This window comes from Falco punctatus (genome assembly GCF_963210335.1).
Source record: "Falco punctatus genome assembly, chromosome: 10".
Lineage (NCBI taxonomy): Eukaryota > Metazoa > Chordata > Aves > Falconiformes > Falconidae > Falco > Falco punctatus.
Window position 1 is genome coordinate 21,893,446 of NC_137590.1, and position 12,722 is coordinate 21,906,167.

The 12,722-nt window shown below is 39.2% G+C and overlaps 1 protein-coding gene across 4 annotated transcripts in view; it reads left to right on the forward strand.

Moving 5' to 3' along the window:
• Window positions 1–12,722, forward strand: part of NAV2 (neuron navigator 2) — a 266,799-nt gene that overhangs the window by 104,129 nt on the left and 149,948 nt on the right. For all 4 annotated transcript variants that reach the window (XM_080405389.1, XM_080405385.1, XM_080405386.1 and 1 more), the window contains exon 3: window positions 6,562–6,614. In XM_080405389.1, coding sequence (XP_080261515.1) covers window positions 6,562–6,614 — 53 coding nt within the window. The remainder of the gene's footprint in view (window positions 1–6,561; window positions 6,615–12,722) is intronic.

Consider the following 12,722-nt stretch of genomic DNA (forward strand, 5'->3'; position numbering starts at 1 on the left):
ACACAGGAGGGGAAATCCATCAAACTGCATGGAATTATGTAGTTTATTTTCCTTTAGGGACTTCACTAATTAATTAACTAAAGCCTTGTTTTACAGCATATTGGAAAAATATTTGATGTTGCTGAAAAGATCTCCTGACATAGCAATATTGCTCTGCACAGCTGGATGTGAAAAAAGCAACTGATGAGGGATTTTTTTTTTTTTCATTCACTATGTCTATTTCTGATACCTTTGGGGGTTTGGTCTGAACATAATTCCCAGTGATACTGACCTGCTGTGTTGAACCTCCTGTCTCCAGCTGCATTTAGAAAATCCATATAAGCAGCCAGGAAAGGAGGAGGGGTATAATTTTTGTGTGGCAGAAAAAAATACCTTTCATAATGAGCTTTCAAATGAGGAAAATCGTTTGTCATTAGGACAAATCTGAAATATAGGCAGGGTTCTACAAAGCCTATAGTTCTCTCGGTTTGCGCTGTTTGTAGATAATGAAGGTTCTAAACCATTTTCTCCATTAGTCCCATGTAAAGCCACATACTGTCCCTCTTCCCTTCGGCCTGGATCCTTCATTAGTTCCTTCAGAGGCTCATCCATCTGGTACTTGGGATGCCACAAAACACATGCATGAGCCAATGGAGATTGATGGAATCAGAAAGCCTGCTAATGAGAATTAGGACAACTATTATTAGAAGCGAACTGACAGATTTGAGATGCAAATTAAGAAGACGGCAGTGAAGTAACAAGACATCAGTGCATGCATATTTATATGTGTTTGAGATGCTAGTTCCTTGATTTAAGGTACAAATCTGCAAGCACTCCTCATCCTCAGATGAAATTGTGAGGCATCATTCCAATGACTCTGCTAGCACGCTGGAATACATCAAAAAAGATTTTGTTTGTGTTGTAGAGCAATGTTATATCTCAGTAGTATTCTGGAGACCTGCCGTGCAGCTACAGATGTATAAAAACAGGCTGTGAATTGATTGTGTGTTGACAGGTATTCACCATGAACAATGCTTCATCTTATAGCTGTTTCCTTTAATTGGGAAAAATTTTGTAAACCTAGGAAAAGTGCACAAAAGGAATCAACACCTAATAACATCTAGCTGCCCTGCATTAACACTGTTGTAGAAAACTTTTGCGTGAGAATGTGCATGTAAGAATACCACCATCAAAATGTGAACCCAGTTGTATCAAATATTTCAATGTAGCTGTTTGAGTATAGACTTGTGAAAACTCTTACAAAATTGACGTCACTCCCTCTAAAATACACAGAAATAATATTGCTTCCTCTATTTTGCTTTGGCTCACCTTTGCATTTCTTTTCAGCCATTCTTAGAGCTGCCTTTTGGCTAATATCTAAGATTAGGTCTGTTAGCTTTCAAGAGCTGAAGTAAAAGGTAAAGGATTTAATTTTCTGAGAATGTTTTCCAGGTGAAAGGAAGTTCATATTTAAGAATTCTCAGCTTAATCCTCCAAATTAACAGTGAAGAAAGTAATTTGTATCTGCTGTGCATGGCCTTAGGCATGCTGCATCTCATTGTCACAAAGATGGCGGTAACTTTCACACCTAGAAGCAGCTGTAACTGTAGCCTACAGAATGCAAGCTTTTTTCCTAACAAACAAGACTGCATACTGAGAAAGCTTCCATATGCAGCGCAGGAGGGGTTTTTCTTTTTTATGTTGTGGTGTGCTATGTGGAAAAGCAGCCATGAAGATCCTTCCTCCTTTTTGTCATGTGCCTGGAGTATCTGGAGGTTATCCAAAGTCATCAAAATTGATTCAGGTTTGATTATTAGTGACACAGTTTTTCTTGTGTTCACCATCTGAGATTTAAATCACAGCTGTTGAATCTTGAAATACTACTTAATATCCAAAGCTGGAAAAAGAATGAATGTGTTTATTATTTTTTAATGAAGACTCGCTAGGAGTTAATGATTATACAGAGACAGTGCTTGCAGTCCTTTCTGCTTACGTTTCTTAAGTGAAATAGTTAAATATTGTAATATTATTAATAACCATAGTTAGTTCTTTTACCTTAGGATCCAAACAAGGAGCAATTCTAAAAAGACATGAAACTGAGTATCACTGCACTCGACTTCATAGGAAATAATCTTCAGGCTTTAAAACTGCTAATGATGATATGGAAGCATTATATGATGACAGGGTTTTTTTCTATTTGCAAGTCTTTTGAAATGCATTAATAGCATTCTTGTTTATTTCAGTTCAAAGTTTATGAGTCTATAAAAGAATACATAAGTAATGTGCTGTACTAATGCCATATAAACATAGTAGTAGCTATATTTAAATTCAGGAATGCAGATACATTGGGTCTGTGCATGTCCTGAAATTGGTTGTATATCAAATTGTTTGTTGTTCCCTGTAAGAACGTTCAATTTTCAAGACTTAGAATCGATGCTAAAATAAAACTTACTAAACTTCAACCCAGTCCAATAGGAGTTTTCCTGCTGATGCTTAGGATATTTTATGGAATATTTTAATTGACCAGATAAAACCGAAGTCAGATCAGATACAAAAGCTGTGGCTTTATACATAGCTTTTGTCTGCTTTCATGAAAATTGTGTTACTACATTTGCAGGGAAAGGCTACAGGCTTATGTTTCAAACCAGAACCTTGGGATCAAGCCTAGCAGTACTCTCTAGTGATAACTTACCATATTTTGAGTGGGACATTACCCAAAGGTTCATTTTACTAATATTTGAGTGGCTGTACAGTTAAAAGCTGCAGGTGAAAGTTCCTACGCAAATGTAGGAATTTTATTGAACAATATTCATTCATATGTTCAAGAAAAGTCATCCCTTTTCCAAGGGTATGCCTAAAGTACAAAGTAATGCAGAACAGCTGCTAAGGTTGTAACAGAAGGCTTAATTCATTATTATGAAGAGCATGGACTTACTCTTTTGGATGGTTAAACCATCCATCCATAGCCAATTTTGTTTGGTATAATGCTTAATGAAATGCTTTTGATTTGTTCTGATTATAATTTTTCATGCACTCGACAGAATGTCGTTTGCTGAAGATTTTTCCCACCAGGAATGCATAGCTGTACCTATATAAACAGGACACTGATGGCTGATGGGCCAGTAGTTTTAAAGTATTCTGTGCAACTTTTTGTGCTAAAGGTTCCTTTTCATTTGTGTTTTCATATAATTTGCCTTGCAGTTTCATAATATACATCCTGTCAAAATAAATAAACCCAAATATTCTTTTAAGTACCATTTTCCAATCCTTGGTTCAGATCCAGCTAAAGAAAGCTCAATGTCATTTGTTGCTGCTTTCATTGAACAGCACAGCTGGTTTCTTCTGTCTCCTTAGTACACCCCTCAGTCTGTGTACAAATGGGAAAAGTTTGCAAACTCTTTAAAGCATTTGAACGAAATTCACTGTATTCACAGTGAAGGGAAAAAAAAAAAAGTGACGATGGAATTTGTGTGGACTCGCCGTCAGTTTAGGGAAAATCTCCAGCATTTCACATTTCTTTGGTTGTGTATTTACATCTTGCTTAAGGCTGAGAAAGCCGTGAGAACTTTTATGATTGCCAGTGACTTCCAGTTTATGCTAAATGATGCAGTATTCCTATGTGGCAAATAGAACCGGTAGCTGTGAGCTGCTGTTTACCGCGGGCAGAAATCCATGCTTGTGCAGCTGTGAGATGGGACACATTCCCAAGATCCCCTATGTTCAGTGACTTGTGCTGGGAGCTGGACCATCATGCTGCCTATGGGCACACCGCATCCTTGCCTCATTCACTGCTGGCTCTTGCCAATCATCTCCACAAGACGGGCAGCCGACCTCCTGCCTGCTGGAAGCACTGTTCCCTGGAGCTAGGTGGAAGGGTGGAAGATAGGGTCCAGCTTATGGCCAAGGAATGGGAGCATCAAAACAATTGCCTGGTGAATTAGGAGATTCCTGCAAAGTGACAAATATGCCTGGGGGCCACTTGGATCCATCTTCCCAGCCTAGGCTGAACTGCTGAAGTCTTGCCCTGCTGGGCTCAGTGGAGAGGTATGAGTTACAGTTCAGCCCCACTGCCAGCTCTTCTGGTTGCTTTTTATTCCACCTGCTCTTCATTGCTCTTGCACCAGCAGGGAAGGGTTGATAATTGCATTAATCTAGTGAAACAACTAACTAAGGGCCATAGGTGAGTTGACAGTGGGTTAGAAGGTGAAAAGGTAGGGCATAAACTTACCCATGGAAAGGTGATTTTTTTTGTTTGCCCAGGAGTAAGCAGAAACAGCACCTGATGGAGCAGAAACTCCAGTTCTTGTTACTTCTCTGATTCCCACCAACTATTTCTGGTCATCTGCATCCTAAATCACCTGTGGTAGAGAAGGTCAACAGCATGAAAGGAAGTGATGAGTCACTGGAAAATGATGAAGAATCATCATCTGGGGGGGGGGAAAAACCCCTCCAGGTTCACAGGTGGGAGGGAAGGTTGCCTTGCTTTGACCTAGCTTTGGAGAGGAAGTAAAAACAACTGTCTAAAAACAACAACAAAAAGGTGGAGCCCAGAAAATGCAGAAGACTGATAGTAATGAAATAAGCTGCAAATCAGTTGATCAGAAGAGTACAAGGATAGCTGATGAAATCTTGTAAGTTGATAAAAAGGCACAAGGGCAAAAGGAATGATTTCTAGGTGAGAATGGTAATATAACCGCAGTGTAAAAAAGCAAGAGGATAAAGAGGTGACATCCCAAACAGTTGGTGTGTTGGATGTAAATTTCTCCTGACAGAAAAATTTAAGGTGGCTTACATCTTCATTCACCGTTTATTTTCCCCTGTTACAGAAGGCTGTATTAGTTAGTTTAGAGGGTTTATAGGATTAACCTTTAGTGTACAGCTGTAGAACCAAGCTTGTACTCCAAGCCTGTAGCAATACCCACAAAATATCAGTGTTGAGTAAATATTTTGAATCTACATTTGCATAGTAAAAAAAACCAACCCAAAACCCCCCAAAACCAAAACAACTCAGAAAAAGTCAAACACTGTATTGCAGCAGAATTTTGGAAACAAGTCACTAACAGTTAAGGCGGTTTTAGGTAGGTGAGTCTAGGTAGTTAGTGTGCAAAAGTGTAAAAGAGCCGGGTAATACTGTTATAAAAATTATGGTTTGCTAGCACAGCACTGGTTTTAAAGGCATCATGTAATGTTTTGGAAGTTCTGGAGGACTAGGGAAAAACCTACTCTTTTTGAAGGAAGGTAAACAAAATGACTTGGGTTGTTAGAGATACCTCTGTTTGTGTCCCCCGAACAACAGAAAGCTCAGAAGTTCACTAGTCCTTTCAAGTAGTAATTATGAATGGTGCAAATTTGTAGGGATATAGCTATCAGTTTTTTAAAGTACTATAAATATAGTTGATAAAGATATTGGATGATACTAAACTGAGAGATGATAAATATTAAAAGCATAGGATTTGTAAATGGGATTTAAATAAATTATTTTTGTATCGGTATGACCAAATCTGAGATGACGTTCCTGGAAGAACTTGGTGCTCTCTGTGTGTAGAGGCTGACAGGCCACTCTGGGAACAGTACAGTGGATTTAGCTGCAATCTTTTTCAAATTAGCATCAGTTCTTAAGTGCATTCCTGGTGTATAAAGGTGTACTGTGATACTTCTGTGTGTATAAAGGGGCATACCAGGCAAGAGGGAAGTTATCTCACTTCTTTGTCATTTTTATGACTGTTGTTGGAATAATATGCCAAATTTGACACTCCTAAACGAGGACAGACATGAAATGAGATGGGAATTCTGACTGACGTTGGGAGTATGTGAGACTGGTAAAAAATACAGTTTTAAATGTAAGAATCAATGGGAGTTGAATCTTTTTGGTTTATCAGATGGGATGTGGACGCATACCTCTATTACAGTGAAAAAACTGTGGGAACCTGAACTTTGATTATAACTGGTTTTTGAGCCTAGCACTAGCACACCTCGGGGTCCAAGACCGAAACATGAAACAGAGCAAAGGCGCTAAGGCAGACATTTAACTACCGCAGCAACTTGGGACTTTAAAGATTGAAGCGGTATCTTTTTCTGCAAGTAGGGTTGCATGTAAGCCAACGGCAAGATGCTTGTAAAGTAGTCTTGTGGTTTGTGATTTAAAACAAACCAAAAAAAAATGGACTTATTGATAAAGAATTTCCCATCTAGATTAAAAACTTGTATTCACTGTACGAGCAACTCCACTGACGTGCACTTGTGTAGCATTTGCTTTTCTACCCAGCATTGCTGCAGCTTCCAGTGTTTATATTTTTTTTGTAGTTTAAAGGCGTTATCCGTCACTGTGTAAGATGATGTCGGAGCAGTTGTTTTCTGCCCCCAGCTGTCTCTAGAGGCATGACACACCAGAAAACTCCAGCTGCTTTTTTTTTTTTTTTAATGGATGGGTCTCAGTGTTTCACATATTCACTTTGACTGGACAACTACAATCTGAAACCCCTTTATTTAGCTAGCAGCAAGTGCTGTGAAAATTACTGAAATTAACAACTTCAGTATAGTTTTTTGCTTAATTTCCTCTTTTTTTTTTTTTCTTCTTTTCAGCAAATGAAAAGATTGAGGACATCAATGGCTGCCCAAAAAATAGGTCTCAGATGGTAAGTAGTAAAGTCTTCTGTTGGTTGTGTGTAGGTGGTTGAGAACTGAGTGAGAGTATGTGACTTCGATGTCTGAGACATCTAATAACAATTTTTAATTAGTTTTTCACAGTAGTGAGAACAAAGGTATAATCTGAAGAACATTAATATTACAGTTCTTGCCCTGTTGTACTTCCCAGTAGTTGAATTAGGCCTTATAATTTATCACATACTTAATCAATATTATTCTTACATTGGTACTTTAATATTTCTGAAATAACACGTAGTTAAACAGGAATGTATAAAAATAAAATCTTGTTCTTTTATATAGACAGCAGTATTAAAAATACAGAATTACATATTTAATTTGAAGTTGGATTGAGAGTTCCTATAGCCTTTGAAAAGAAAATAAATGAGCAAAATGCACTAACTGAAAAAATCTGAAATTGTAAACCTCAAGATCGTTTATGTATGCAACTTGGGTTTAACTGGTAAGGTTTAATTTGCAAAAAAAGCTGGTTTATATCTTGCTTGTATATAATATTTAAAAAAAGTTTTAAATTTAAAAATGAATGTGGTAAAATTAAAGGCATATATTATCTCAAGAGTACATCTGGTATGAGTGTTGCTGAAGCTAAAATTATAGGCAGAACTTTACTAAGAACATAAATAATAAGAAACTGATTATTCAAATGCATCTTAGGAGAGGAGCATTTAAATTCTATGATACTTAAAAAGGTTATTTCCTTCTGTATCTTGAGAAAAAACTCATTTTAGAATATAAACTCTTAAATCTCTCCTTTGCATTGCAAATGCTCGCTTTGGGATACATGAAGTTATTTTAATGTTTGTCATTTTTATGACTCTGTTCCCAGCTGCCCCTGCCTCCACGATGGCAACCTGTGCACCACCACTCACATAGTTAAATGAAAGATTAAAGGTTGGATGAGAGTTTGCTATCTTACGTCAGAAACTGCACTGCATCCTGTTGTTCTGTTTTGGGTTTTTGTTGGTTTTTGGAAGTTACCAATCTTGCTTAAACCCACAGAGCAAGCGCTCTGTAAAAATAAAGCCATCTAAAAGATTTATCATTGCTACTTCATACTACTTTGAAGCAATTGGTTGCTATTCTTGCTGTACCCACAGCAGCTGTCTAGAGTATAAATAATTGAGGAAATTTTGACAATTACACTTGTGGAACGTTAAATTATAGTATCATAAGAACTGAATTTCAGGACTGGAGTCTATAACAAATTCCAGGACATTGTAACTAAGTCACTTGAAGTCATTATTCTCAATGAAGGAACAAGCGCAGTTCTGTTGGACAGTCAGATGCACGCTGTAGCTTGCTTCTAGAAGTCAGATCTGTTTATAGGCAGAGGTATGCAGGGGGCATGTGCTGGGTCAGGAGTTGTGAACAGTGCTGGAAAGAAGTGTTTGCTCTGCGCTGCCTTCTCTGATGTTATTCCAGCCACTCATTTGGGAGGGTGGACTGAGCAGCACTATGTCCCCTGCTCATGAGACCTAGTGCATCAGTCATAGCTAGGGACACCAAGTGGTTTTCCTCACATGAGAAAAGCCAGGATTACGCTTATGGCTTGCTTTTATTAAGTGCATGTGCTTAGAGCTCTTTTATCATCTTACAGTAAAGATACTATGGCAAAAACATAAGTATCTTCATAGAGGCAGTGGTCATGCAATTGCTTGCAGTGTTTAAGGAGACAACCCTTTTGCAGATCTTTTGTGTTCTAGGAAGAATGTGCGTGTTACAGTCTTTGTTTAGATACAGCAGCCTTCATCCCTTGCATTTCAATGCACTTTCCTCTGGAGAATGCTTGTGAGCTATATTAAGCGGGTGGGAGCTGGTGTTTGTGTCTGGTACTTCTGGTTCAGAAAGGCAGCAGAGGCTATCCAGTCAGTTCAAACACTCAGCCAGGTGATGTCTAGTCTTATTTTTTCAAATGAATCTTTCAGGTACAGGTATCTCTATTGTTTTGTCTGTAAGGTGGGCACCGCAAATGAAGAGGGTTGGGGGGGGGGGGGGGGGGGGAGGGAACCAAACCAAAACCAACACAAAAAGACACTATAAATTAAGATTTAATTTTGCTTATGAAATAGAAATATAACAGAAGCCTCCTACTATCGTCTTTTCCCCTGTGGGCAGTTTTCTCCTTTGTAGGCTCAGGATGCCATGGGCAGACACACGCATGAGCTGAATTGTGAAAAGCCAGCTCATGTCCAGCCAGCTGTATCAGCTTAGAAAGCTGGAGCAAATTGGTATCCTCCAAGCCCATTGAAGGGGGTGTGAAAGCAACTATACATGCTTCCATGTGGCGCAGGCCTAGGCCAGTAAAGCCTGCCAAACCCTAGTGAGCTCAACCCAGAGCCAGATTGGGTTGCTTTGCATTGTTGTTCCCATTGCTACAGTGTTGGAAAGCATCATACAAATTTGCCCAAATTGAGCATTAGGGACAGCTTGGGTCTGTCAGGCTCAAAGCCAGCGCTAATAAGCCTTGTCAAATCAAGTTCAGTACTGCAGAACCATTTGGGACCATCAGTGCTTATCGACCTAGTCCCAGTGCCAGAAATGACATGAAAAGGACCCCCGCTGGCTTTATGAAAAATCAGTTAGGTGAGAACCTATCGGCCATCGTCATCTTGTCTGGGTTTCTCTGCTGTGGGGAGGATCCCTGTCTTCCTCTGCTCCAGATAAGAGTTGGCTGGCTTTCATATAATTTATTATAGACTATTCTATAACTTGTTCTCTGCGTAAAAGACCTGTTTCAGGAGTTTCTTTTCCAAATCTCTTTATTTTTATTCTGTAGATACTCCTCTAAACAAAAGCCTGTAATTGTGATGATTAATTCCGGTTGGCATGCAGAAAATCCTGTGGTTAAATAGAGGATGTAGTGTTACGGAGCACAGGCTCTGGGACCAAGAACGTTTGGAGACCATCACCACAACTGCATTTCAGTTTTTAGGATGAAGGCCCAGATAATATTGGCATAGTTCTTTATAACTGGGCAAAAGAGAGTAACATAAGACCAATTTCCTCTCCTACATGCTTCTTAAAAAAAAAAAAAAAGCCCGAGGTCAATAAACTCGAGTAGGGCTATCTCTGCTAATTTTTTGTTTGGTTATAGAAAAGAGATATTTTTTTTTTCTTTCTTTCAATTTGCCTTTTGTTTTGGGGGTGATAGTAGAGCTCAACATTCGGCATCCTGCAGAATCTGGACTATATAGAAGGTATTGTTTAATACCTGCCCTTGTAGATTATTCTTACTGATGTGGGTGCCTTTACAAGTGCTGAATGTGACCTATTGTAAAAGGGTTCACATCACTTATATTAGTAAAATGACACAGTAAACAAAAAATAGAGTACTTAAGTGCATTGTTATAGGCTATACGTTATATATCAAGTCTGACTGTAATGGCAGCCTATACAAATTCTGCTTTGTAGGGGCTGTGTTCTGTCTGTGAGGAAATACGTTGTATAAAATGCTCACAGGTTCTGAAGGACATTTCCCAGTGACATTTTAGCACAGTGTGATAGCTTAGCGTTTTATTACCTTCTATATTAATATAGCCTTTTTGTATAGCATGGCAAGGAGGGAGAGAGAGGGAGGTTGTCACCACCTATGATGTGATCATAGCAGATGAGATGTCATAACAGATGAGATAATGGTAAAAATTATATTAAAAAAAAAAAAAAAAAGGCGAAGAAGAAGGTGTTTGAAAGATCAGAGTGTTAGAGAGCCCCTGGAAGTCAAGGAAAGAGAAGCTCCATATCAGCTAGACTAGAAGTGACTGGGGGGAGAGAGACAAGTAAAGAAAAATAATTTTGAAAATGTGGACATGAAAATAAAGAAGAGAGGGCTTATACTTGCCAGTGAAAGGGTATGTTGGCAGACATGAGCAACTATTGAAGCGTAACTGAAGATGGGACTGGAAGAGGCAATAAAAGAAGTAGCAGCAAAGTGTCTTATAGAAGAGGTAGAGGGGGTTTTGCCCCCTTGAATGTAAAGGTAAGAAATACTGAATGTGACCTTGGAAAGAGATAGGACATGTTCCTGTATATATGAGAAAGAAGTATGAGAAGAGGCTAATGAGAAAACAAATTTATTTTTTCCAAGGTTCAAAATAAAATGAAAAAAATCATCATAGATTATGATGCTATAGAAGAGCTGGAGTGTTAAGTGTGAAAGTCTGAGAAGTGATGGTATGTTACCCTTGTTACTGAAGTGTGAAGGAGTAGGGTGGCAGCAAAGCTGTCAGTGCTGGAGGGAAGGGGATGGGGGAATCTGTAGGTGGATACACCAGACTCTTTCATCTTTCCATGCTAAGCCTGGGGAAGTTGTGGGACACCCAAGACAAGAATTCAGAGCAACAGAAAAGCATGTAGGCTGAACCGACACCACAGTTCCCTCCTATAAATAGAGGAGGAAATAACTGTGGTTTGCATGCAGGTTTCTGGCTGCGTGTCATTATTTTTAAGGATGATTTCTTTGTGTACATAAGTATCTGTGTTATCAAATAACAAAAAGGAGATTGGGGGGTTTTGTGTGTTGACCAGAAGTTTTTAAAGAATCATCTCTTTCTGATGTGGCTATCAAGCTGTCCTAGTAAAATAATGCTGCTCAGTCTTTCTACTACTGTTTGTTTTGCAAACAAAGAATCTCGTACTGTAGCATGGGGCAGAGCTTGCATTTGTCCCCAAGGACTTTGAGATTGAGGTGAAGGCTGTGTTTTCGATATGATGACTTGATTTGCAAGGAAACCTTACTCTAGTGATGGCAATTTGACTATTTTTTAGTAGTCAACTGATTTTTTGTATTCTGAAAATGAGCTGTTCTGTAGTGCCTGTGACACCCAAAGTCAAAGAACAGTTGGTATGAAAATTCCCCAACCTGGTAGGGACCCTGGTTTGGAAGGGAGCAGCGCAGGGAGTTTTATTTCCGTTGTTGGAGCCAGGTGTTCGCTTCCCTCCTCCGTGTGACCCTTGCCAGCTCCAACCCCTGCTCTGTGAATCTTATGGGTGAAAAAAGCATTAGATGTTGAAATCTTCATTGTTTGTGTGTATGGCACGTACTATACATATTTGTGTCCTTTTTCTCAAAGAACACTTTAATGAATTGAAATAAATGTGAGTGCTGCTGTGATACGGCCCATACTTAAAGGGTACAGTTGGTTACACGTTAGTGAGTTGACTGGTAGGAATAATACAAGCTGAGCAACTAACTGTGTTTGTGTTAATATTCACTAAGTGGGTGAGCTGATGTGTTTTGTACCAATAACTAAAAATGGCTGCTGTATTTGAAAAACAGATAAATTCTTAGTTGCTTGTATTTTTCTCACAGAAAAATTATTCTGTCTCTGCTCTTCAAGAGCAGGCATCCATTTTAATCTGCTCCCCTAAGCATTTTGAGTATTTTTATATGCCCTGTGTTGTCTAAATGTGCCATAGCTAGGTGCAATAAATCTGGAAGGCTGTTGCTCTGGCTCACTCTGGGTTGCTGGGGCTGAAGCCTGGTCCATTCACCAAAGCTGAGGAGGACTCTGCTGCCTGGACATGTGCTGCTAATTCAGGGGAGCAGCTCTACTGGAAAGATCAAAAGCATCACAAGCATGTTTTTCCTTTGCAAAATCCTAGCATGGGATTTTTGGAATCGTATCCCAGTGGTTAAATATAGCCATATATTTCCAAGTAATCCTACTCCGAGGTTGCTCTGAGCAATGTAGTAAAGGGAGCTTTTCTGGTATGCCTTCCCCCTGCTTTGCTCGAGGAGTTTGTGTCTTGCTGGCAGTATTTATTTAGAAATTCAGTCCGTTTTAATGTTACTGCAGTAACAAAAGGGTCTCTTTCAGCCCTAACCCGTGGTACCTTTCTTCACAGCTGAAGGTTAGCTGGGGGGGGAAGATGTTACCTGGAGCTGTGCCAGACACCCGCTTAGCTCTCTCAGCTTGGCTGGGGGGGGCACTTGGCCAAATACTGAGTTTAGGAACATTTAAAGCATTTTCTCTAAGCTTCCTGGGTTTCTGTTGATCACATGTGAACCAGTGCTGTCATGTAGACAAGAATGATTAACTACAGAGGTGATCTGCCATGTTGCTTGTACTTAGATGTCCTTC